At 58.4% G+C, this 23147-nt stretch overlaps 2 protein-coding genes across 4 annotated transcripts in view; one reads left to right on the top strand and one right to left on the bottom strand.

Annotated features, from left to right (window-relative positions):
• The first annotated feature begins 1465 nt into the window (after window positions 1-1465).
• CHGA (chromogranin A) lies at window positions 1466-14067 on the top strand. 2 transcript variants are annotated; one of them, XM_068554323.1, is made up of 8 exons: window positions 1466-1671; window positions 2478-2524; window positions 4822-4915; window positions 5767-5835; window positions 8067-8165; window positions 9718-10155; window positions 10892-11379; window positions 13631-14067. In XM_068554323.1, the coding sequence occupies exons 1-8, from the start codon at window positions 1626-1628 to the stop codon at window positions 13712-13714; spliced, it is 1365 nt and encodes a 454-aa protein (XP_068410424.1). In that variant the 5' UTR covers window positions 1466-1625; the 3' UTR covers window positions 13715-14067. The 2 variants fall into 2 exon arrangements, with proteins under 2 accessions (XP_068410424.1, XP_068410328.1); XM_068554227.1 differs by having other exon boundaries at window positions 9718-10161.
• Window positions 14068-17803: 3736 nt separating this feature from the next.
• The window catches only part of ITPK1 (inositol-tetrakisphosphate 1-kinase), a 160469-nt gene continuing 155125 nt past the window's right edge, over window positions 17804-23147 (bottom strand). For both annotated transcript variants that reach the window (XM_068541316.1, XM_068541307.1), the window contains exon 10: window positions 17804-19952. In XM_068541316.1, the coding sequence (XP_068397417.1) occupies window positions 19594-19952 (359 nt within the window). In that variant the 3' untranslated portion in view covers window positions 17804-19593. The remainder of the gene's footprint in view (window positions 19953-23147) is intronic.

Here is a 23147-nt window from a genome sequence, read left to right as displayed (position 1 = left end):
CGTCTGCACTTGCCGTCCCTCTGCCCCTGGACACATGCAACCCCCTCCCCCAGCAACTTCAGGTGACTTGCTAAAATGTCACTTCCTTCGTGAGGCCTCCTTAGATCCACCCTCTTTACAATATAACCCAACCCCTTCCCCCAGCACACCCATCCCCCTTCCCTGCTTCATTTTTGTCCGTAGCACTTGTCCCCACCTGACATACCGTGCACACCTACAGCAGCTAAGTGCTGTCCTAAGCACATAGTAGGTGATTAACAAACAGTGGTTAAATGAATGAATACCTGCATGAACAGGACCTTTTTAGTCTCTTCTGAGCCTCTGCCAGCTTTTCCTTTAGGGGCGGGAAGTGGGAAGTAGCAGCAGCAGATGGGAGGGGACGGTTACAGGAAGAAGGAGGGGCTCTTGGACGATGCCAGCTGATGCCAAACTGTTGCCCAGATACCCGCTTCACTATGACAGCGGGGTCAGGTGGCAAAGGGTGAGAGCAGTAATGTGGCCGGAGCATAAGGGCCTCAGGGCAGAGAGAAACAAACCAGGAAACCAGCCTTACACACAAACCATCCAGGTTTTGAGAACACTCAAGAGGAGGTGAGAGCTGTTCTCAAACACACAAATGGGTTATCAGCCACAAGAAGGTGATCCTAGGGGCTGAACGAGGTCTAATACGTACAAGTTACAAGGACCTCTATTTCGGTTTGATATCAAGAACTGTCCCCTGCTCCTCCCTCCCCACCCCCCATGAGCGCTGTCCAACAATGGCCAAGGCCCAGGATTCACTCATCTGTGGGTTGAACTTTCAATCAGTACATTCAACAGTTATCAGTTAAGGGCATTTACTCTGTCAGGTGCCCTGCTCAGGACCGTGAAAGCAATGAAGACTAAACGTTATTCAAATAAGTAAATGCATATTAGAAATCGTGAAAGCACAAAGCTCGGTTCAGAGAGAGAGGCCTGATTCAGACAAGGGCTCGGGGACCTCTAGACGGCCTCCTAGATATTTGAGGGAGCCCTGAATGGTGAGCATGCCTCCAGCCAGTGGGATCAAGGAAGCAAGACCCCCTCAAGAGGGACCGTCAGGAGCAAGGAGTGGTGCGCTAGAATTGGCAGGGACCTCAGCGCACTTTGGCGGCACACGAGGTCCAGAGACTGGAGGTGACTTGCCCACGGACACACAGCAAATCGGTGGAGCCGTCGAGGGGTGGACGGTCAGCTGGGTCCCCCGTGCCACCTCCTGGAAGCCAGATATCCGCCTCGCTGCCTCACCCAAGAGCTGTGTGAGGCGGTGGCCATCGGCAACAGCCGTGAGGCTGGGGGTGGAGCGAACTGCGGCCAGACCCCCGGAGGGATGGGAAAAGGGGGTAGGGGCGGGTCCGATGACGTCATTTCCGGGGTCCGGGGTGTATATAAGTGGGGCGCGAGGGTACCGCTGCTGCAGTGCCCGAGCCCAGTGGGGAAAGGCGGTGGGCGGGTCGACAGGCGGACGCACACAGAGACCTTGCGACCCCCCATCCCCGCGCCTGCGTCGCCGGGGCCGCCCGGAGCGACCAGTCCAGCCACCCCTCGCCCCAGTGCGCGCCGCGCCCGGCCCCAGACCGCCAGCTGCTCGGCGCCCCGGGTTCGCCATGCGCTCCGCCGCGGTCCTGGCGCTGCTACTCTGCGCCGGGCAAGGTGAGCGAGCGCGGGGCCTTGGGGGAGAGGGTCCCGGGCGCCCCTGCCTGCTCTTGCCCTGCCTGCCCTGAGGTCTGGGCCCCGCGCAGCGCCGTGCGCTCCTCCATGCCTTCCCTCCGGCGCGGCGAGTTTTCAGCGCCACGGACAGCGCCTCGCCTCCCACCCGACCTCGCAAAGGGGCCCGGGAGCTGATCCCGCAGGCCTGGCTCTTTGACTCGGACTCCCGACCCCGCGGGGCAGGGTCCCCTGACGTCCCCCACCCCGTGTCTGGGCTGCTTCGGGGCCGGCGCCGGCTCTGCGTCGTGGCTGGCCAAGGTCATCGGGGTAGGTGGGAGGACGGCTGCGGGCTCCCCACTGGCCTGCCTCCCCCTGCATCCTCCCTCTCCCCGCGTCTGGCTGCCCTTGACTTCTGCCTCTCCCTCCCCTGTCGCAGTCCTGCTCTTCCATCTCTTCCGCTCACCTCACCCTCTTTTTTGTCACCTCTGGGGTCTCTCTGCCTCTCCCTCATCCTCCCCCACCCCAATCCCACTCAGCCGTTGGCCTGTTTTCACCGCTCTTGCTTTCAGCTCACACACCCCCACCAGAGCACGAGCTTTCCCACGGGGAAGGGTTAGGGCTCTCAGCGCAGCCTCTGGGAGCCACCTCCGTGCGGGCAGCAGCTGGGGAAGGGAAATAAAATCAGTTCAGCGTCTCATTTGGGTGGAGGTGGTCTTAAGAGGGAGCGCCCCTGATGGAACCAGTCTGGAAGGACCGCGTTCTCCCCTCGGAGCAGAGGAGTGACCCCAGCTCTCTCTTTCTCTTCCTAGTCATTGCCCTCCCTGTGAACAGCCCTATGAATAAAGGGGACACTGAGGTAAGAGGGGGTGCGGGGATGCCCCGGGATGGGGGGCCGGAGCAGAAAGCCAAGAGCCAGCACTGCGGCTGCTGAGCCTGGGGACAGCTTCGCCAGAAGAAGACATCGAAGTCTGCTAGATTTCCCTGCTCTCCTCCTGTGGGGCCTTCCCCGGCCTCCTCTGAGTTGGGTGTGCAGCCCGATGGGGCCTGTGTCTTACCCGCGGGGCCCAGGTGCCAGGCCCACTGTCCTGAACACTCCGAATCTCACAGGCCCACCACGGGCTGGCGGGGGTGACTTCTCTGAGGCTGTGGTTGTCCACCGACCTGCGGGAACAGTCTTCATCTGCCTGGCTCTGGCCTCCCGCTTTGCTCTTCCCCAGAGCCCTGCCAGCAACACACCCGCCCCGTCCCCCAGTCACTAAAGCCCTGGCTGTCTCTCCCAAAGGGCCACAGTGAAAACACTCTTGATCATGGCTCCTGCACCCAGGGTCCCAGCCAGTTGGGGCTGCTGGTGGAGGTCACCCAGGAAAGGGCCTTAGAAGACACTGGTGGGGGCTTCTGTGGCCAGCAAAAGACACTCTATGTTGGGTGTACGCTCGAAATTTATTCATGTCTGAGTTGGGGCTGTTTTTCCAGTCTCTGATGTTCACAGATACCTCCACTTGGGAGTCAGAAATTTCTACTCCCTGCCTTTTCAGGAGCTGTTTTCTTCTATTCCAGAGAGGCTGTAGTTGAAACCCAAAACATCAAAGAGATTTCAACCTCAGTTTGCTCATTTATATTTCCTATTCATTAGTTATAGACAGGCCTAAATTTAAACCTGTACCACTCATTGTAGCTGTGTGATGTTGGGAAGATTCCTTAACTTTTCTGAGCTTCCCCTTTTCCTGTCTATAATATTTCCTTTGAGGGGAGTTGTAAGGAATTGGAATCGTGTGAAGTACCTGGCACATAGTTGGTCCTCAGTAAATAAGCATTTTTATTCCTAGAGCTTCCTTTCATGACCTCCCCATCACTCTTGGGACCCATACCCAATTCCTCTCTCCCAGAATCTGTCCTCATGGAGTGGTGGTTATCTGATATTCCCAGTGCAAGACTTTTGGTTGCAGGGAGATATAGGGTGCAGGCTATAAGCTCCTCCCTGCCAGGTCCCTTATGGGAGACACTTTGTATTCAGCAGCCTGGGGTCAGAGACACCGGAGCAGCTGGTGAAGACCTGCATGTTTTAACCTAGGATGCCATGACTACCGCAGAGCCTGTTTGCCGGTTTGCCATCCTGGATCTTTGGATGGGTTGCCTTGGCATCCCGTAAACACAGCCTTCCACCCCCTCACTCCCCACCAGTGTTGCCTATTGCCTGTCTGATACCTCCTGCTCCTCTGCCCAGCTCTAGGCAGCTGAAGCAGGTTGGGAGTCGTGAATCCCTCCCTGGGTGTGTGTGGCACTTCATGCATTATAGAGTATTTTCCCATCTGTGCCTCATCACCCTGGGAGGGGAGTTGGGAAGGTCTTCTCACTCCCATTTTACAAATGAGGAAATTGAGGCTCACAGAGGTCAAGTCGCTTGCCCAAGATCACACAGCTAGGATATCACACTACAGTTGGCACCATCTTCAGATATCATTCACTTATTGGCTGCCTGATTATCCATAGCACCTTGCTGGGCGCTAGATAAGACTTTCAGAGATATGGCTGCTGTCGGCCTGGGATGGACACCCAGATGTAGCAGATAGATGTGTGCCCACATCCAGCCAGGGGATTCACCTGGTGGGTGACTATGGAGCCAGACTGTGAGGCTGTCACTCCCCGCATGTGACAACACCATGGATATCTAGAGACAGTTTTCCAAGTCTTGTTTCCAGACAGGGTAGAGCCAGGAAAGGTCTTTGCTCTCCACTGGGTGGTCCAGAAAGGCTTCCTGGAGATAGCTGACCTTTTGGGCATCTGCAAGACTAAAGTACTTTTGCAAGACACACCTCTAATGCCCAGGAGCATTCCCCATCTTCAGAGAAACACTTGGGATGAGAGGGTACAGGGTACCCACCCCCACCTTAGAGGGGCTCCTGCCGGCCTGGTGATTGGAGCGCCTGGCACTTGGTAAGCACTGTGTAAGGTTTTTTGGTTTTGTTTTTAATTATTACTATTGCTGTGACTATGTAGCTAAGAAAGCAGAGCTGTGCCCCTGAGCTAGGCGTCCCTGGACTCCTAAAGACACAAGAGAATGTCCTTATGTCCTCCGTAGAAATTTACCCTGGAACTTCAGGGAACTGAGCCCCACGCCCAAACCAGCCCCAGCCTGCCCCGCTCTCTTCCCAGGTGATGAAGTGCATCGTGGAGGTCATTTCTGACACGCTCTCCAAGCCCAGCCCCATGCCTGTCAGCCAGGAGTGTTTCGAGACACTCCGAGGAGGTATGAACCAGGCTTGGGGTGAGGGGCTGCTGCCTGCTGGGCTGGGGGGCAAGGACATGGGTGTGTGGTTTTTGATGGAATTCAGTGACTTAGTTCAGTAGTCACTGACCAAGTGCCTGCCTTAGCCAGGCCTGTGCTGGGTGGTATAGAGAGATGAAGGGCTCACAGCCCCTGTGAGCCCAGAGCTTACAGACTAGCAGAAGGGACAGATATGAACACAATTAACCAGAATTCTGGGCAGAATGAAACCAGGGTTGGAACAGCAAGCCACCAGAATGTGAGCTCCCTGTGGACAAAGACTTTGTGTGCTGTATCCCCAGTGCCGAGAACAGCCACTGGCACCTGGTAGATACCCTATAGATGTATGATGACTAAAAGAACACTATGGGTGGGTGGGCATGAGAAGGACAGAGCTTTCCAAGCAGGCAGTCAATGTTGGATAGATCCAACATTAGCATTGGGGTTGGGCTTTAAGATAAAAGTTGAAAATCAGTAAGTAGAAAAATGAAAAAAGAGTACCCCAGGTGGCATGGACAACACAGGCAAAGGCGTGGAGATGAGAAAACATGTTGTGTTTAGAGACACCCCTGCATCACCTCATGGGCTGCCATCTCTTGGCGAAGGTCTGGGTGCAGGGACTGTGGCTGACCTTTCTGATATAATGGCAAATGGAGTGATACCTTGGAAAGGAGGTCATTTCAGAAGTGTTATCTCAAGACCCAATCTTGCTGCTACCACCCAGCTTTTGAGTTTCCAGAATAAATTCCTTGTGCTCAGCTGAAAATATTGATGGCAATCTCTTTCTGGGCTGTTCTCTGGAAACCACCCGTAACGACTCTTCTTCATTGCAGATGAACGGATCCTCTCAATCCTGCGACATCAGAATTTGCTGAAAGAGCTCCAAGACCTCGCTCTCCAAGGTATTTTCCAACCGCTGCACGCGAATCTGAGTAAATTCCAGTAACTGAGAGTCAGAAAATCATGGTGGAAGGTTGAGCAAGGTCTTGTTTCTGATAGTTATTGCCTTTCAATTATAGGGTGGCAAGGTGGGGTCCTCTGTACCACCTGGTCCGGTCTATAATTAATGTAATTAAAGAGATCAAGGCCCAGAGAGGTTGAGTGACTTGTCCAAGGTCACATAGTAAGTTAAGGACATCCCAAGACCAGATGCAGCTCTTCTAATACCCTATGGTCTCTGGAGTTCAGCCATTTTAGAGGGGACACTTTCAAGACTAGGTTGCAGAGAGGATCCCTTTTCTCTGTTAACGGAAAAGAAAACTGGTCTCCAGGAGAGAGGAGGGGCCCCTTTGCCCTTGTGAGCTTCTGCTCAAGGGGGAGATGGGAGAAGCAGGGTCTTGCTTGCCCCAAAACACAGACCAGACGTGCAGTGTGCTTTCAGAGCGAGACATGGCTTTCTCCAAGAGGTTAAGAAAATCGACTGATGCTCTTGGGAATGGAGTGATTTTGTGAGGTAGTGAGCTCCTTGTCACTGAGGATGTTCAAGCAGAGCCTGGATAGGATGCTGGGAACGAGGGTTAGGCTGATGTCATCCCACAGAGTTAGCTGCTCTGCCCAACCCCAGGCTCCCCCTTGGGTTCATGTGAGGCACAGAGGACTCCCTGGCAAATTGGAAACAACGGGTTCTGGCCCTGCATCTGCCCCAGGCTGACTCCCTGTGGGAAGTGGCTTTTATTTGGGGCAGAGCCATAGGCACCCTTGTGCCTCTCCCTGAGAATGGCCCTCAAGCATGAATCTTGCGTCTCCCTCCAAAGAAAGTGAGAGCCCATCTTTAGGGCTGGGCTTGTGTCTTGGATGGGGTAGGGTGGAGGGCATGAAAGCTGCTGGGGCTCAGGGCAGGCCCCCACTCTGAGGCTTCTGGGGCAGACTGGGCCACGTGTGAGAATGGAGAGCGATTTGGGGAGGTGGCAAGTGAAAATAACCACAGCAGGAGGGCTCCCTGAGACCCTCCCCAAGTTAGCGTGCCATTCTTTCTCTCACTCGCTCGTGCTCCTGGAAGACAAACATCCACTGCATATCGTTGCTAGGAGGGCAATATGATAATTTTTAAATTAAGTATTGAATGACTGACTTACTGCATTTAAATAATTAAATATAATGTCAATGGAGACTACTATAGGGGATGTGTCCTGAAACATCTGTTTACACACACACACACACATATATGTGTGTGTATCTAATATAAACAGTGTCCAATATACAGGTACATTATTATTTTCTATTAAAAGAGTATGGGATAGATCTATATGTCTGTCTTTCCATCCATCCATCCATCCATCCATCCATCCATCCATCCACTCATCCGCCCACTCCCTCTTCTGTACTCTCATGTCTTCTGCACGCCTCTAACCTAGCATTTACCATGCAGCAACCCTGTTTTATAGATGAGCAACCAGGTCTTGGATCGCCCAAGTCACCCAAGGTCACAGAGCAAGGAATTAACCAGGAAGTGTGAACCCCAGTCGGCCGGGGGCCAGATCTGGACATACCCCCGGCCCACAGCCCCCATGTCAGCCTGCTCTGGCCACCCCAGAAATTCTCATCATGGGAAAAAATCACCACCAGCTGCAGAGTTGGCCTGGCCCGGGCCACCATCAAGAACCAGGGATGGGTGGAGACAGAGCAGACAGCATAGCCTGGGGCTGATGCAGGGAGAAGGGTCTCTGGTGCTGACCCTGGGCTTGGATGCAGACAAGAGCTCAGCCTGGGCTTATGGGGTCCAGGGGGAACAGGGGTTGCCTGAATCAAGAGCCCCCATGAGGGGACAAGCAGTCACTATTACCTCTTGCTGCAGGATCCCCTAGCTACCAGCCAGGTCCTGAGGGCCCTCCACTCTCTGCTTCTGCCCCTGGGACCATCTGCTCCATCTGCGCCTTTATTGCTCCATGAGCCGGCAGGCAGGGCTTGTTCTTATTTCCTAGGTGAGAAATGGAGTCTGGAGAGGTGATGGGGCCGGGAGGGGGCAGCCAGCCCTCACCACCCCCCACCAGCTCCTGCCCCCTCAGTCTCTCACTGGGCAAGCCCAGAACATGATGTGCCCACTTTACAGATGAGGAAACAGAGGCCTTCCCTCTCATAGACAAATATGCAGAGCTCAGACCAAATGGGACTTTTTTCTCCATTTTTCATACAGGAGCCAAGGAGAGGGCACATCAGCAGAAGAAACACAGCAGTTATGAGGATGAACTCTCAGAGGTTCTTGAGAAGCAGAATGACCAGGCCGAGCTGAAGGGTCAGTGCCGACCAGCCTGGCCAGAGACCAGGGGAGGGAGGATGAAAATAACAGTAGTTATGATAGATCGAGGGTTCCTGGGAGTCAGAAGCCCCTCCTTTAGGCCCTGTAAGGTAGCTCATATTTCCTTCTCTTTACAAATGGGGAAACTGAGTCCCAGGGAGGTTGAAGTACCTTCCCAAGGCATAATTGGAGATGTGAATCTGGATCTGTCTCACTCCAAAGCCCTTGATCGGTCCCATCTGCCCACTGCAGGGACTGACACTCCCGGGCAGGAAGTCTCTGGCCTGGCAGATGGGCAGCTTCGACTCTTCCCAGTGGCCACCGCAGCAGGGTCCCCACCCCTAGCGCCTGCCCTCCCGGGAATTAGTGGTGCCTTAGCATAGCCTAGTGGCAGCAGGATCCCAGCAGGGGTAGGTTTGAAACACTAAATGAACCTGGATCATCTTTCTGGAAACCAGAGAGCTTTTAGGGGTCACGGATCATGGCTTAGGTCAAGGGGATGCTCTGTTACTCACCTTTCTGCCTAGAAACAGCCACACACTTGCCCCTGCAGCCCTGCTCTTTGCATGTGGAAGGTGAGTGAATAGGGCCAGTTCCTAAGAGCGGGGATCTCGGTGGTCTTCCGTCGGGGCTGAGAGGGGAAGCCTGCTGGTGTGGCCGAGGTGCCCTCGCATTGGCCAGGGCTGTCACCCTAGTGGCTGCTTGGGGCACAGCAGGGACTCCCACATTTTGGCTCCATGGAAATGAGTGTCTGGTTGACTCTGGATGTCTGCCATGGGCTGTAGGAGGGGAATAGTGTAGCATTAATGGGGGTGGCAGCCACATGTCAGTGCAAAGAGCACCCGGTACTTGGCATTTGGAAGCTTGGGTTCGAGGCTCAGCTCTGCTGACTGTGAGCACAGACAGGTCACCTTACCTTTCTGAGGATCGGTTTGAGTTTCTGTCAAATGGGCATGGGAGCTCTTCCACCTGGAGTCCTGGAGTCAAATGATGGAATGTACTTGGTAGTGTCTTGTTCAACAGTGATCATTCTAGCAGTGGGAGGGATTTTTACTAGTTAGAAGGCTGTCTTCAAAGCAGCTACAAGAAAATACCTTTTAATGAAACCTGACAAACATTGAGGAATTGAGCACTTTCACAGGATGCTCAAGACAGAATACCTGCACAGAGGGGAGAATGCAGTTGCGGTCATGGTGCCTCTTACACAGAGAGGTTAAGGAACTTGCCCAAGATCACACAGCAATTCAACTGCTGTCTTAATTTTAAATTCAGGGCTCTATCTTCTGGGGTCATTTTCAAGGTCTTTTTAGAAAAAAAAAAAATCACATCCTGCTTCGAGAGGTAGAATTACAGAGAAAGAAGCATAATCCAGTTGTGCTCAGGTCAAACCCAGACATGGAGAGGGCAACCCTAATTCTCTCATGGGTGTCTTGGGCTGGGCTTACTGGAAGCCAAGAGATACAGTGACTAAGATATGAAATTGGGCCCTGGGGAGATCCCACGTGCAGCCTGGTCCTCAGGGCCTGACTTTGCTCTGTTGTTTCTGTAGAGGGGACAGAAGAGGCGTCCTCCAAGGATGCTACGGAAAAAAGAGGAGATTCTAAAGAGGTGGAGAGGAATGGTGAAGATGCGGACGGAGCCAGGCCTCAGGCCGCCCCGGAGCTTGGGCAGGGGTCCAAGGTTGAGGAGGACAACCAGGCCCCAGGGGAGGAGGAGGCCTCCTCCAATACCCACCCCCTAGCCAGCCTCTCCAGCCAGAAACACCCAGGCCCACAGGCCGAGGAGGACAGCGAGGGCCCCTCCCAGGGTCCAGTGGGCAGAGAGAAGGGCCTGAGTGCCGAGCAAGGGCAGCAGGCAAAGAGAGAAGAGGAGGAGGAGGAGGAGGAGGAGGCAGAGGCTGGAGAGAAGGCTGTCCCGGAGGAAGAAAGCCCCCCCACCGCAGCATTTAACCCCCACCCGAGCCTCGGCTACAAGGAGATGCAGAGGGGTGAGAGTATGTATGATGTCTGAGACGTCAACAAATGTGTCGGGGAGAGGGGGATGGGATGGAGGGGGGGCCTCATCCATAATCTCATTCCACCTTCACAACAGCCCTGAAAGGTAGGTATTCTCTCCATTTGCCTGATGGGAAACCAAGGCTCAGAGAGGTTAAGTAATTTGCCCATGGTCACACAGCTAATTTGTGTAAAAGCTGAGATTCCAACCCAGGCTCGTCTGATTCCAAAACCCTGCATCTCCCACTGTCCCACATAGCCCCTCCCCAGCCCCACCCCTCCTGAGGGGAGAGGGACTTTGCAGCGTGGGTGGGTGGGCTTTGGGAATAGAGGGACAGCATGACAGGTGGGAACAGGCTGGTCTGGGGACACTGTTAGCTTCACCCAGGGTTTAGGAAAGCCCCTGGCTCCTCGTGAGGCCCTGGTCAGGGTCTTTCCTCCCTCCCCAGCTGGGTGACCCCCAGGTCAGGGCTTCTGGGGTGAGAGGGCCGAAGGAAGAGGCAGGCTCTGGCCAACCCACCCCTCAGAGCTTTAGTGGGTCTTGTAAAGCATGGCGTCAAGATGGCTTTTCCCTCCAAGTGGAATCCGTTGTGAGGGGCTGAGCTGGACCCCGCATACGGGGTCTGTGGTCCCAACCGTGGCCACAGAGAGGCCCCGGGGCGTGGCAGGGACCGGGGAAAGTGGCAGTCCCTCCCTCATTCTCCTGCTCTTGTCCACCACCTGCTCCAGGTTGGCCCGAGGCTGTGGCTGTGGATGGAGCCGGGAAGACTGGGGCTGAGGAGGCTCAGTCCCCCAAGGGGAAGGGGGAGCGGGAGCACCCCCAGCAGCAGGAGGAGGAGGAGGAGGAGGTGGCAGGGGCCCCTCAAGGCCTCTTCCGGGGCGGGAAGAGCGGGGCGCCGGAGCAGGAGGAGGAGGAGGAGCGGCTCTCCACGGAGTGGGAGGACGCCAAGCGATGGAGCAAGATGGACCAGCTGGCCACGGAGCTGACAGCCGAGAAGCGGCTGGAGGGGCAGGAGGACGAGGGAGACCCGGACCGTGCCACGAAGCTCTCCTTCCGGGCCCGGGGCTACGACTTCGGGGGTCCTGGGCTGCAGCTGCGACGAGGCTGGAGGCCATCCTCCCGGGAGGACAGCGTCGAGGCGGGCCTGCCCCTCCAGGTGCGTGGCTACCCGGAGGAGAAGAAAGAGGAGGAGGGCAGCGCCAACCGCAGACCAGAGGTTGGTATGGGGTGGGAGCCGGCCCTGGGCCAGGCCCCGGGAGCATGGGCCCAGCTGGGGGTCAGCTGCAGCCAGACATGTGGCCCCTGCACCACTGAGGGGACACTGTCCCCCTCGGAGTCTGGGGCTGGAGGGGCACTCAGACAGGGGGCTCTTGGGAAACCGGGAAGGGACAGGGGAAAGGGTGTGTCAGGCAGGGGGGCAAGTGAACCCCAGCTCATGGAGGGGGGCACCCAGGAAAGCTGGCGGACAGGAGACAGAAGCGTTCAGGTCAGCGCGCAGAAGCTGGAGGGCTGGTGAGTTAAGCCCGTTCCCAGAGGTGCTGGGCGGGGACTTTGTCCTGAAGGCAATAGGGAACCTCTGCAGGTTTGGGAGCAGGACAAAGGAGTGACCGGTGGAGCTTGGAGCTTTGGATGGAGAGAGCTTGGAAACTAAAAACACCTGGCAGGGACCGGCCTGGGGAGGGCTACTTGCTGCCTGGGGGATCCAGGCTCAGGGCAGCATTGGCCTTGAGAGCTGGGAGGGCACGGCAGGAGGGGACACTGAGGCATCCTGGGGAGGCCCTACTGTTGGTCCAGCCATGTCCTCTCCTGGCCCCCGTGCAGCCCAACCACACCCTCCTCCCAGGTTCAGGCCCTGCCTCCCACCCCGATGGCAAAGGCAGCAGGGGCAGGGCCAGCTGGACCTCAGGGCCTGGTGGTGATGGGTGGGGAAGGCACGGACATGTGCCAGAAGACCTGGGCCCTGCCTCCTAGCTGGGTGACCTTGGGCCAGTCACTCCCCTTCTCTGAGCCTCATCGGTTCCCCCATTTGTGAAATGGGGGTAAGAAGTCCTTTCTGCTCACCTCATTATCATGATCAGAATGCACACGAGCTTTGAAAACCTGGCCATGCCCAGGGCTACTTGGGAAGCTCAGTGGGGTGCAGGGACATGGTCCCATAGGAGGGGATGGGATGGGACTTTGGGGCAGGCTGGCGACACCACCTTGGGGCTGGAGGAGGCCTTGGGGGGTCTGCAGGCCTCAGTGCCCAGGTGGGAATCGGGGCCTTATGGGGGGTGGGACATGTTCAAGGCTCTGGCCCCAGTGCTCTTCTCTGCCCACCCAGAAGAGGATGTGGTCCCTTCCTTGGGTCCCCAAGCCATTCTCTGGGCCTGGGACCAGGGTCCCAGCAGCCTGAGAGGAAGAAGCCTCGTTCCTGGGAGCTGGCGCTAAGAGAGGTCACCTGCCTATGTCTCCAAGGACTGAGGGGACGGGGCTGCAGGAAGCAGCAGCCTGCCCCCCACCCCTCCCCAAGGCTGGGCACCTTTGATCGTTGCCTTCCCCACCCACAGAAGCTGGACAGAGCCAGGTGCCCTGGGGCACCCTCCAGCTTCCCTTCTCCACAGGCAGAGGGAGCCTTGGACCGCAGGGCGGAGAAACGGGGACCCCTGAGTCCTGTGGACAGGACAGAGCAGGGCCCCGTCCACTCAGCCCAAAGATCTTAGAAACGGCCCCAGAATCACAGAACTCCTGCCCGGGGGCTACTCCAAGATGGGGGCCTCTGGGGTCCCTGTTTCCATGGCAACCATCATCCGTCTGTTCTGACGGGGCCCCAGGTGGGTGCCCTCTGCTTGGCATCAGGCAGGGACCCCAGGAAGACCACCCTTCTCAGGTCAAAGCTGGGGCATGGCCTTCCCTGACTCCTGCTCTGAGTCTGAGGGCATGCTCTTGTGGGTGTCAGTCCCAGAGGGTCCCCTGCTGCCCTGGACCACCCTGGCAGCTGGAGCTCGGGGACCCAGTGACTGGGACTGAGGATGCAAGCCCAGCCCTAGGCAGCTCTCACGTCCTGAAACCTGGGCCACAGACCGCTGACCCCTCAGGTAGGAAGGCCTGTGGCAGACAGGAAACCCAGGCACGGCCTCACCCAGGAAGCCATCGTCACAGTCTAGGCCTTGGGGTTGGGGCAGTGGAAGGAGCTCTGAAGGGCACCCGGGGCTTCGTTTTCCACGTGCCCGCGCAGAGCCATTCAGGAGGCGGCGGGCCTGAGTCCCCCTGGCACATTTCTGCACCCAGTGCTCCTGAGAGCAGCCCGGCAGGGTGGCACCACTGTCCCCATGGAACAGATGAGGCCCTTGAGACTCAGAAAGGCAAAGCCACCTGTCCAAGGCCACACAGCTAACCCGGGCACAACCAGTCTGTCTGCACGCCCCATGCTGCTGGCACAGGCTCCCTGGGCCAGTCCCTGTGTGACTCTTCACATTCTCTCCCAGGACCAGGAGCTGGAGAGCCTGTCGGCCATCGAGGCGGAGTTGGAGAAGGTGGCCCACGAGCTGCAGGAGCTGCGGCGGGGCTGAGGCGCCGGCTGGCCCCACCAGCCAGGGCCCCGAGGCACCCTGTGGTCCTGGCTCTGTTGTCCCCTTTGCAGGTCTTGGCCAGATGGCCCGGGCGCTGCTTCCGGTAGGGAGGCCGCCCCCAGCCTGCCCAAGCCCAAGCCACCCTGTTGCCCCTACGCTCCTTTCCTCCTGCTCCTGACCCCTGCCCCAGTGCGGCCCCCTGCAGGGCGGACCCCTGACTTTAAACAATTTTCCTCTCTCTGAACACGGGCAGCTTTCTCGAAGTTTCCCTTCCACCATTAGAGCCACTGGGCACAACTGCAATAACTTCTGACTTTTTGGTGAAAGCTGAGAACTCCTGACTCTAACATATTCTGTACAAAATTTATCTAAGGATAAATAAATCTGCTCTGGGCTCTTTCCTGTTTCTTTGAACCTTCCCCCGCCTTGACTCCAAGTGGGGTGGGATGGACTGGATTTCAGGCAAAAGGACAAGGGGAGGTTCACTTCCCCTGGGGTGGCTCTGGGCCACTTTCCAGTCAGGGGATCGTGGGTAAGTGACATTGCTGCTTGAAGCATCAGTTTCCTCATCTGTAAAATGGTGCTGACACCTGCCCCAAAGCATGTGTGGGATTAAATAACACTCTTCCCCTATCTCCCAGCCACACATGAACTGGGCCATGCAGGGGCGGGGCCACTTTGGGAAACAGCCTCTGTTCTCTCTCTGCTGGGTAGAAGCCCCGACAGCCCTGGTTTAGTGCCTGTCACCAAGGCCACAGGCCCCAGCCAGCTCTGGGCTTCCTGACCTGGGCCTCTGAGCTGCAGGCCCCCCTCGGCATCAATCTGTCATCCCCTCTGACCTGATACGTGCACAGGACTCGGGGGCGTCTGACGTTCTTGAACTTAATGGTTCACTATAGCATGGCAGTCTTAGTCGCAGTTTTGAGAACGAGGAAACTGAGGCTCACAGGGTGAGATGACTCATCGACGTCACCGGCAGGAGTGATGCCCAAAACATTTAACCACGGGGGCTGCAGGATTACGCAACCAGAACAGACAGGCTGGTGTGCTGGACCAGTGTGGACCAGTTGAATATCAGGGCCGATCATTCAGTCATTCAACAAACACCCGTGTGCAGCTGCTATGGGCCCGGCAGGCCTGGGCACACAGAAATGGCCCGGACAAGCCCTGACTTCAAGAAACACACTGCCCAGAGAATGTGGGCCTGGAATCCCCAGCCTAGCTGTAGAGCTTGGACAAGCATTCCTGGTGCTCTTGGAGCCTCACCTATAAGATGGGGGCAATACTTATGACCTCCTCACCAGATCATGGTGAGGATTCGAGGGTCTAGACAGCCTGGACCAGAAAACCATTACAATGGCGATACAAGTCGCTTGAGGGGCCTTGGCAAGTCTGGGCCTCTCCTGAGTCTGGCGAGGGGGCTGCTGCCGCCGCTCATCCCCTGAAGCACAGAGGGACACCCTCCAAAGAGCTGGCGCCATAAGGTGTTCATTCACATGTTTCAAAGGGACAGGTTTACACCCCATCCCCAACAATTACCGAAATAACAAACACAGCACTAACTGTATTCCACTAGTCAGCTATCAGGACACCCACCACCAAGACCACTTAGCAAATAAAGAACACGGGACACCCTGTCCCTGAGATACCCCATCCCAGAGATGGGCCACCTGTGTTGCCATAAACACACGGGGCAGAAGTGCAACCAAGTCAAAAGAGCCAGGGGTTCTTGGTTTTTACAGAAGCCGTGATTTTACATATAGCACATATAGATTCATATAAACATTATATACATGTATGCACACAAATTAAGTACAAGCCAGCTTGGGGTTCTGGCAAACGTGGCTCGTGAACAGGATTGAAACAAACATTTGTCACAAAGCACAGGTGCCAGCGCCGAAACTGGAACTGCCAACGTCTTGGTGAAATCACTGTGGGAGAAGCTTTTCGAAAGAGAAAGCAAGCTTCAAAGAAGTGGGATCCACACCCAGCCCCAGAAGCCGAGGTTGGTCTGGCTGTGGGAAAGAGAGTCCCTCCAAGTCGCCAGGTCATGGGCAACTCTGGAAGTAGAGGGGAAATGCAGCCATTTCTGGAAAAGGCCCCAGGTGGTGTGGGTGGGGCCTGGTGGTCGGAACCAGAAGGAAAAGGGCCCGGGTGCTTCCATGCCAACAGTCGGCTCTCCAGTAAACAGCATGTGGGTGGAGGGCCATTCCAAGATCACACTGGCAAGGCTGTGCAGAGAAGGGGCAGAGGCACAGAGCCTTGCTCACGGAGGGTAGGACCGACAGGAGAACCGCCTGTCTGGAGGCCTCAGCCACAGCATCTCACACTCAGGCTCTGGCACGGGCAGGGCGGTGTGTGCGGCATCAGGGCGTGGCCAGGCTCACCGAGGAGGCCAGAACCTTCGTCAAGGGTGGATGCACTCCTCTACCTCGTGGTAAGCCACGTGCAGGGGCCATGCTCCTTCAAGACGGCCAGCATGCCGCTCAAGGTCTCTGGAGCTCAGGGGCCCTTGAGCCATGGCCCGGGAAGGGAGATGAGGTGTCGGGGATCCCGCTGGGTGAAGGGTCAGTTTCTAGGGGGGGAGAGGGGAGCGCAGATGCAAACCCCAGGGGCACCAGTGAAGCCATTCAACGGTCCTCTGTGGCCAGCGGCGTGCGAGTCCCTGAGCTGAGGACCAGTCTTCCAGCAAGGACAGGGCGCCGCAGTGTCCCTCGGTCCTAGAGGGGCTGCATGGCAGACAACAGCTGCTCTTCCCAGTTGGCTTAAAGGACGGCTTTCTGCCAGGGTCCTTCAACCTTCCATACAGCGCACTTGGCAGTTCTCTGGGTAAAGAGGAATCCTTTCTCAAGTTTGTTTTCTCTCTCACTGATGGCATTAACTCAGACAATGCCCCATATAAACTCTCCGGGGACTCCAGCTGCGTCCGTCTCCTGCAGGTGATGCTGCAGGATCTCTGGTCCAGCCCGACCCACCCGGCGCTGCAAACCCACGCTGCCAAGGGCAACCCCCCCGCCCCCAGGCTCTCGTGGGGAGGAGGCATCCAGCTCCTATACTCAGTTGGGGCTTAGTGCTTGTGGAACCACATCATGATATAACCTGCAAGCAGAGGCCGGCCCGCAGCCTCTGCTCCAGGCTGCCCAGGGCAGAGACTTTGCAAGTGACCCTCAGAACCTACCCAAGGCCTCAGGCAAAACGTGGCCCCGCCACTTGCTCCTGGAGCCCTTCGGCAGCCCCAGCCACTGACCACCACCCAGATGCTGCAGGGCACGGCCCCCAACAGGCAAAACAGCTTGGGGAGGAGAGTCCCAACTGCCCCCGGGATGCCAGCAGGGCCGGCTCCAGGCACCACACGTGTACACCACAGCAGGCCCTTCCCACGGGCCCTCGACGGTGCTGAGTGACCAGAGGCAGCAGCACCAAGCCCTGGGGAAGAAGAGACCGCAAAGGCTGAGGGCCTTGCGGGGGTCTGTCTTCCCCTGATGCGGAAGCCCCAGGGCCAGGGACACGGAGACCTAAGAGGAGACCGACTCCATGGCCAGTGTCCGGGGACCCGGTCAGCATGCACCAGGTGACACTGAGGGTGGGGGTCGCTCGGTGAGGCCTCATTGCTGCTCACAACCCCCTGCCCGTCTACGCTCCTGGACATGGCTCCCTCCGCCCCTGCAAAGACGGCCGCTGTCTGCTGGGCCCGGGGAGAGGCCCGCACACCCTCAAGCACGGCCTGTCCCTTCCCCACCGCCGCGCAGCTCCTGGGCCTTTATGAAGCCTAACCCCACCCCTCGGTTTCCCCACCCTGCTGGCCACCCGCATCGAGGCTGGTGGAAAGTGCCACGTCGCTGCAAAACAGTTACTTGATATCTGGGCCCTTGGACGCTAACGTGTGAGACCCGGAGGGGAGGCATCGATTAAACAGGACACGACGTGGCCAGGGGCCCCACCTGGCACCGGGTCACCCTGCACTCCCGACCTGTCCTGACTCGGATCAGGACTGGAATTTTACTCAAAAAGGTAAAGCTGTTTTATTAAAAGACTGGAGGACGGCATAAGCTTTGAGCAACATTTTGTAAACACGTGTGAAATGCAGTTTGATTTCAGTAGTTTATTCTGGAGACAAAGCAGTGCAAGAGGCCGGCCACGCTTTCCTGTTCCCCCGGCGCTTGGGGTTAGGCTAGGAAAGGTGACGTACAGACATTATAATCAGGGTTCAACACTCAAGTCGTGTAAACACGGTGGTCGGAGGGCCCGTGGTTTCTAGGACAGCTGGGCAGTTCTGACGGCAGCCGCCCCCCACGCCAGCCCTTCCTTTCCCAAAGTGGACGACCGCCACGCCCCTGCTGACCAGGCCTGAAGGTGTCTCTGAGCGCCCAGCTCCGCAGCCGCTCTCAATCCATCCTCCCTGGACCACGCAGGATGGCCCAGAGGCCTGTTCCTCTTCCTCAAGAGTGACGGATAGCTGAAGACACAAGGCCATGCTCAGGGGGTCCTATGCATCCCGCCGGACGGTCACACCGTCCGAGGATTGACAAAGCCCCTCACTGATCCCCTTCTCTGCAAAGGGGGCTGCCGGCCTGCCTGGACCTCGGGATTGGACTGACCAGCTGGTGGTCTGTCGGCTGCCATCAGGGGCTGGGGTGACCCTAATAGGAGAAGCGGGTAATGTGCTTTCTCACCTCTGGGGCTGCAAGCCCCCTCGCACCTGGCTGGCTGAGTGCTTGGGGCTGGCAGTGAGCACGAAAGGGGCGGATCAGGCCTTCTGGGCAGGCGTGGAGCAACGCGCAGCCTCCTTCTGCCTGGAGGGAGAGCCCCAAATCGCCTCGATGCCAAGGAGACGCTCATCTGCGTTGACGTCACGGAGACGCAGGCCGCACTGTAGGAGCCAGGGCGTCAAGCCTGCCCTTGAGTTTCCTGGTCATGGCCGCCCGGCGACTCTTGGAATGATTGGCCCAAAGTCACAGCACAAATCCTTGGCACAAGCAGGATCAGCCCGGAGGCTCCCAACCAGGCAGGCTCCTCCCGGGTCCAGGGAGCAGCGGCGCGTGGTCAGGGAAGGAGGCCCCGTTGCAGGGCTGCGTGGGACACGTGCTGACGGGCCGAGCGGACTCCAGGGAGCTGGACGTGGAGAGAGGCAGCCGACCCAGGGCTGTGGCCTTCCCGGGGAAGCCTCCTCCTCCTCTGCTTTCGTGAGTGGGCAGCAGGTGGACCACAGCCCAGACTCCCTGCGTGGAATCCCCGAGGAAGTGGTAGCTGGGGCCTCCTGCTGCCCCTGGCTCCTGCTTTCGGGAGGGGCAGCTGCACACCGGATGGGGCTTTAAGCCAGCGGTAAGAGAAACGGGGCCGGGCCCGGCGTGGCGGCTCGGAGAGAAGAGAGACGGGCAACCGTTTGCTGGCTCTGCTCAGCCGCCGACAGCCTGACCAGGGATGGCCTGCTCCAGGGTCCCCGAGGCCTGGGCCACAGCAGCCATTGAGAAGAACAGACGTGGACGTGCTCGGACACTCACACACGCATGGCGACCACGCACACGCACACACACGCACACACGCACGCACACCCCACCTCACATTCAGACCTAGTGTTGAAAACACAAGCGTGTGTAAACTCAGTGGAGAGATCTGCACAGCAGGAATCAGGCGGGATTGTCCCTCTTCCGCGAGGCTGGACCACTTGGGGTTCTCTTCCGTCCCCACCCCCACCCCTCATGTAGATCATGACATCAGAGAATCAGGTTAAAAATTAAAAAAAAAAAAAAAAAAAAGGAGGAGGAGAAGGAGAATCAGATCCTTGGGAATTCTTAGTAGTAGCGTCACGGTCGGGAGCTGCTCGCCCAGCGTGTGTGTTCTGCATCCCGCGCCGCCCCTCAGGGTCCCGGGCCCCGTGGCTACTGGGAGGAGGCCTTGGTGGCCAGCGAGGCCACGCAGTGCTGCTGGAAGCTGGGCGACACGGCGGCGGTGCAGCCGAGTCTCTGGTGCGGCAGCTTGGAGGCACTGCCCGCGCCCACGCCGCCCACGTCGGCCTCGGCCGTCCAGGGCGGCTCCTGGCCCATCATGCTGCTGCAGCAGCCGGGGCTGGCGCTGCACGTCCGCTCGGCCGCCAGGCCGCCCGCCTGCTCCGCCAGGAGCCTGCTGTGCCTCAGCGGGGCCACGTCCCCCGTGCCTGCCGCGGCCGCGCTCTGGCCCTGCAGCACGGTGGTGATGTGGTTCAGGAGGTCCGTGAAGAACTCGCTCACGCCCTCGTAGCCTGGGGGTGGGAGAGACAGACAGCACGCTGAGCTAGGTGGGTGCGGGGGGCGCGAAGGGGCTCCCGGACCCACGAGGGCTGGTCGAGCGCACACAGCCTGGACTCCAAGCCCGGTGCGTGTGGCCCCAAGGGGCCAGTCCTTGAATTCGGCTGCCCCCGGAGGGTGAGAAGCCGCTGAGAAAGCGCCCTGTCCCTGCTGAGCACAGCTTCGGCATCTCATTTAATCACCCCCCCCTCCCCACGTGGTCGGATGCCATCATGCGGGGGAGGTGGAGTGGCCAGAGGTGGCAGCACAGAAGGCCCGCTCCTCCAGCTCTGAATCAGAAACACCCCTCCCCTCCACGTGGCCCGGCTCCAGCTTCCCTGTGTGTAAGCTGAGGACGGGGGAAGGGGGGCTCCTGTGGGCAGGACTGGGAGGGGCTGGAACGTGGGTGAGGCCTGATCAACAGCAGCTGCTCCTGGAACTGAGTCCATTTCCCTCTCAGCCCTCAAAGTGTCAATACCTGCAAGGAGGCCCGCCATGCTGCGTACTCTGCGCAGCAAAGCCAAGAGATGGAGACTGGGCACCCCCCCAGCAAGGCCACCACGCTAACACCGCTTCCCTAACAAGCGGGCCCAGATCTCCGGAACAGAAACCACCGGTACCCACCTGGGGCCTGCGTTTCCCATCACAGATGCAATTGCGAATGTCAGCAAACAGTCCTCGGAGCCACCCATCGAGCAAATTTCGGATCTAGCTCGAGGATTTTGCTGACTTCTGAAAGCTGCTTCGAAAGAAATTCGACACGGGGTGGGTGCCCCCGCCCCCGCCCCCGCCTGCCTGAACCAATTTACAGCGATGAGAACCGGGCACACGGCTGCAAGAACAATGACCGGGACAGGAGGCAGGTCCCCAAAAAGGCACAGTGTGCCTGCATCGGGAGGGGGCCCAGGTACCACCCCCTGCCCCGGGATGTGACCCCATCGCTGACACCAGGCCTGGTGCTGAGAGGTACCGACCCCTCGCACGTCCTCTGGGATGGTCTTCACAGCCGTTGGCACGAGCTGCAGGAGAATGAAGGTTCGGACTTGGGCAGGTGCGTTAGCGCGTACAGAAAAGTATGCCCAGGGGCCAGGCAGATGGGGCTGCCCCACTGTCCGCGCTCTTATGTGTCCACCAAACAGTGCTGTGGTTTTGAGGGAGCCCGAGGCTGAGAGGGGCAAGCGGAGGTGCCCAGAGTAAAAACAAAACTGGGTATATATTGGCATGCACAGCACTTGCCCTGCTCAACACTCCCTCTCTTGATCATCGCAACCCTCTGTCCCCATTTTCCAGATGAGGAAATGGAGGCACAGAGTTAAGCAACCAGCCCCAAACACCAAAAGAGCTATCAGCAGGTGGACACGTGTTCACTGTGAGGGTGAGTATGGTGACAATGTCCACGGCTAGCGTTCATCCAGGCTCACCAAGTGCTGGCCCCCGGCTACATGCTTCACATTCCTCGCTCGTGGCATCCTTATAGCCCCCGGGGAGTGGGACCTGAGGGTCATCTCCACTGTACAGATGAGGACACGAAGCTCTAAGCAGCAGCACTGGCATCTGAACCAGGCCCTTCGGTGCCACCCGTGCCTTGAATACATGTGGTGCGGGGTGCCCCACTCTAGGCCTGGGGGCTTCCTCGGCCCTGGGGCTGGGGGTGAAGGGCAGGGCAGTCACGGGCCATCGGCAGACGTGCTGCTGGGTTTCCAGGGCAGAGATGCAAGCAGGGGAGAAGAGCTGAGATCCGCTGACGGGCCACCAAGGAACATAAGCTGTTCCCTCAGCGACAGCGCTGCCGTCCCCAGACGAGGCCCGGCCCACGGCTCCACGCGGCCTGGGGAGGGCGGGCTGAGGCGTGAAGGAGCAGTGCAGGGCAGGCACTGAGCACACGCCATCTCCTCTGCTAGGACGGGAGAAGTGCTCCCACTGTGCACGAGCGAACACTGAGGCTGCCCCCTCAGGAGGTTCGCCTCAGCAGACGGTGAGGGCAGCCAGGATCTGAACCCACGACTCAGGCTAAGAAGCAGGCAGCCTCAGGTCAGGGGCCCAGGGCCCAGGCGCAGCCCCACTACCTGGTAGCCATATGACCTTGGACGTGTCACCCAGCCCCCTGGCCCCACGTGCCCGGCAGTAAATGGACATCCTGATGGTCCCTTGCACGCTGTGTGGTTGTGAGGATGAAATGAAACCCTGGGGGTAAAGGTCCCCAGGCAGGCTGGGCACCACTGGTGGCCACTGCTGTCACCGCTGCCCAGAGCCCAGCACACAGGCTGTCTGGTGGGGCTGCTACCGGACACCCATGGCCCGAGGTACAGGGTGAGGGGGCCCAGGACCATGAGCACTCCAGATCCAGGCCCGTAAATCAAGCAGGGAGAGAACGGGGCCCCAGGCGGCCGTCTCCTGGACACCGCCTCCTCTGGGGCCCCAAGCCCCATGCGCTCCCGGGGCCTAACTCAGCACCGGGTTCCCTCACAGTCTCCTCGGGGCTCAGCTCCATCACTCAGGCTTGGCCCGCCGGGGGCCTCCTCTTGGCTTCCCCCGTCCACGCTGGCTCACAGTGGCCGTCCCTTCTCTGAACACCCGGGACGCCCTCAGAATGCCCGGCCTGAGTCGCACAGGTGCTGGCTGGGCGGGGCCAACTCAGGACCCAGCACAAATCCGTAGCTCAGTTGCAGAGTTCCTCCCCCTCTCCATCCTTCTAGAACCTCCACCCCAACAGCCGGGCATTGCCCTGCCCGGTCCCCCCAACCCACTGACTCGGCCACCTTTTCGCTGTCGCTCCCTCCACGTCCTCCCTGATTTAGATCCTCTGATTTATTATAATTGTTCCCCTGATGCAGCCTCAATTCCCCTGTGCTCTCTCATTCCGTCACCCTCGCTCATCAAAAACCCACCTCTCCGTCCAGGCTGCACCCACGGTGACTACAGAAAAATAGGCCATTGTCCCAAAGGGTCTCAATTTCTATTCACGAACACAGACCTCAGATGGCCGCGCCACCTTGCTCAGAGTGAACGGCAACACGGTGGGCTCCCCTCTGACCTCTGACCTCCCTGCTGCACGAGGCCTCGGGCCACAGGCCCCCCTCCGCAGGCCCTGCCCGGGATCCTTAGAGGTGGCTCCCTCCCTTCTTGCCAGGCCCTGCTCCCACTCCCGCTTCACAGAGGAGCCCCTGGCA

Source organism: Eschrichtius robustus, chromosome 1, assembly GCF_028021215.1.
Source record: "Eschrichtius robustus isolate mEscRob2 chromosome 1, mEscRob2.pri, whole genome shotgun sequence".
NCBI lineage: Eukaryota > Metazoa > Chordata > Mammalia > Artiodactyla > Eschrichtiidae > Eschrichtius > Eschrichtius robustus.
Note: the sequence above shows the minus strand (reverse complement) of the source record. Positions and strands in the feature narration are given on the sequence as shown.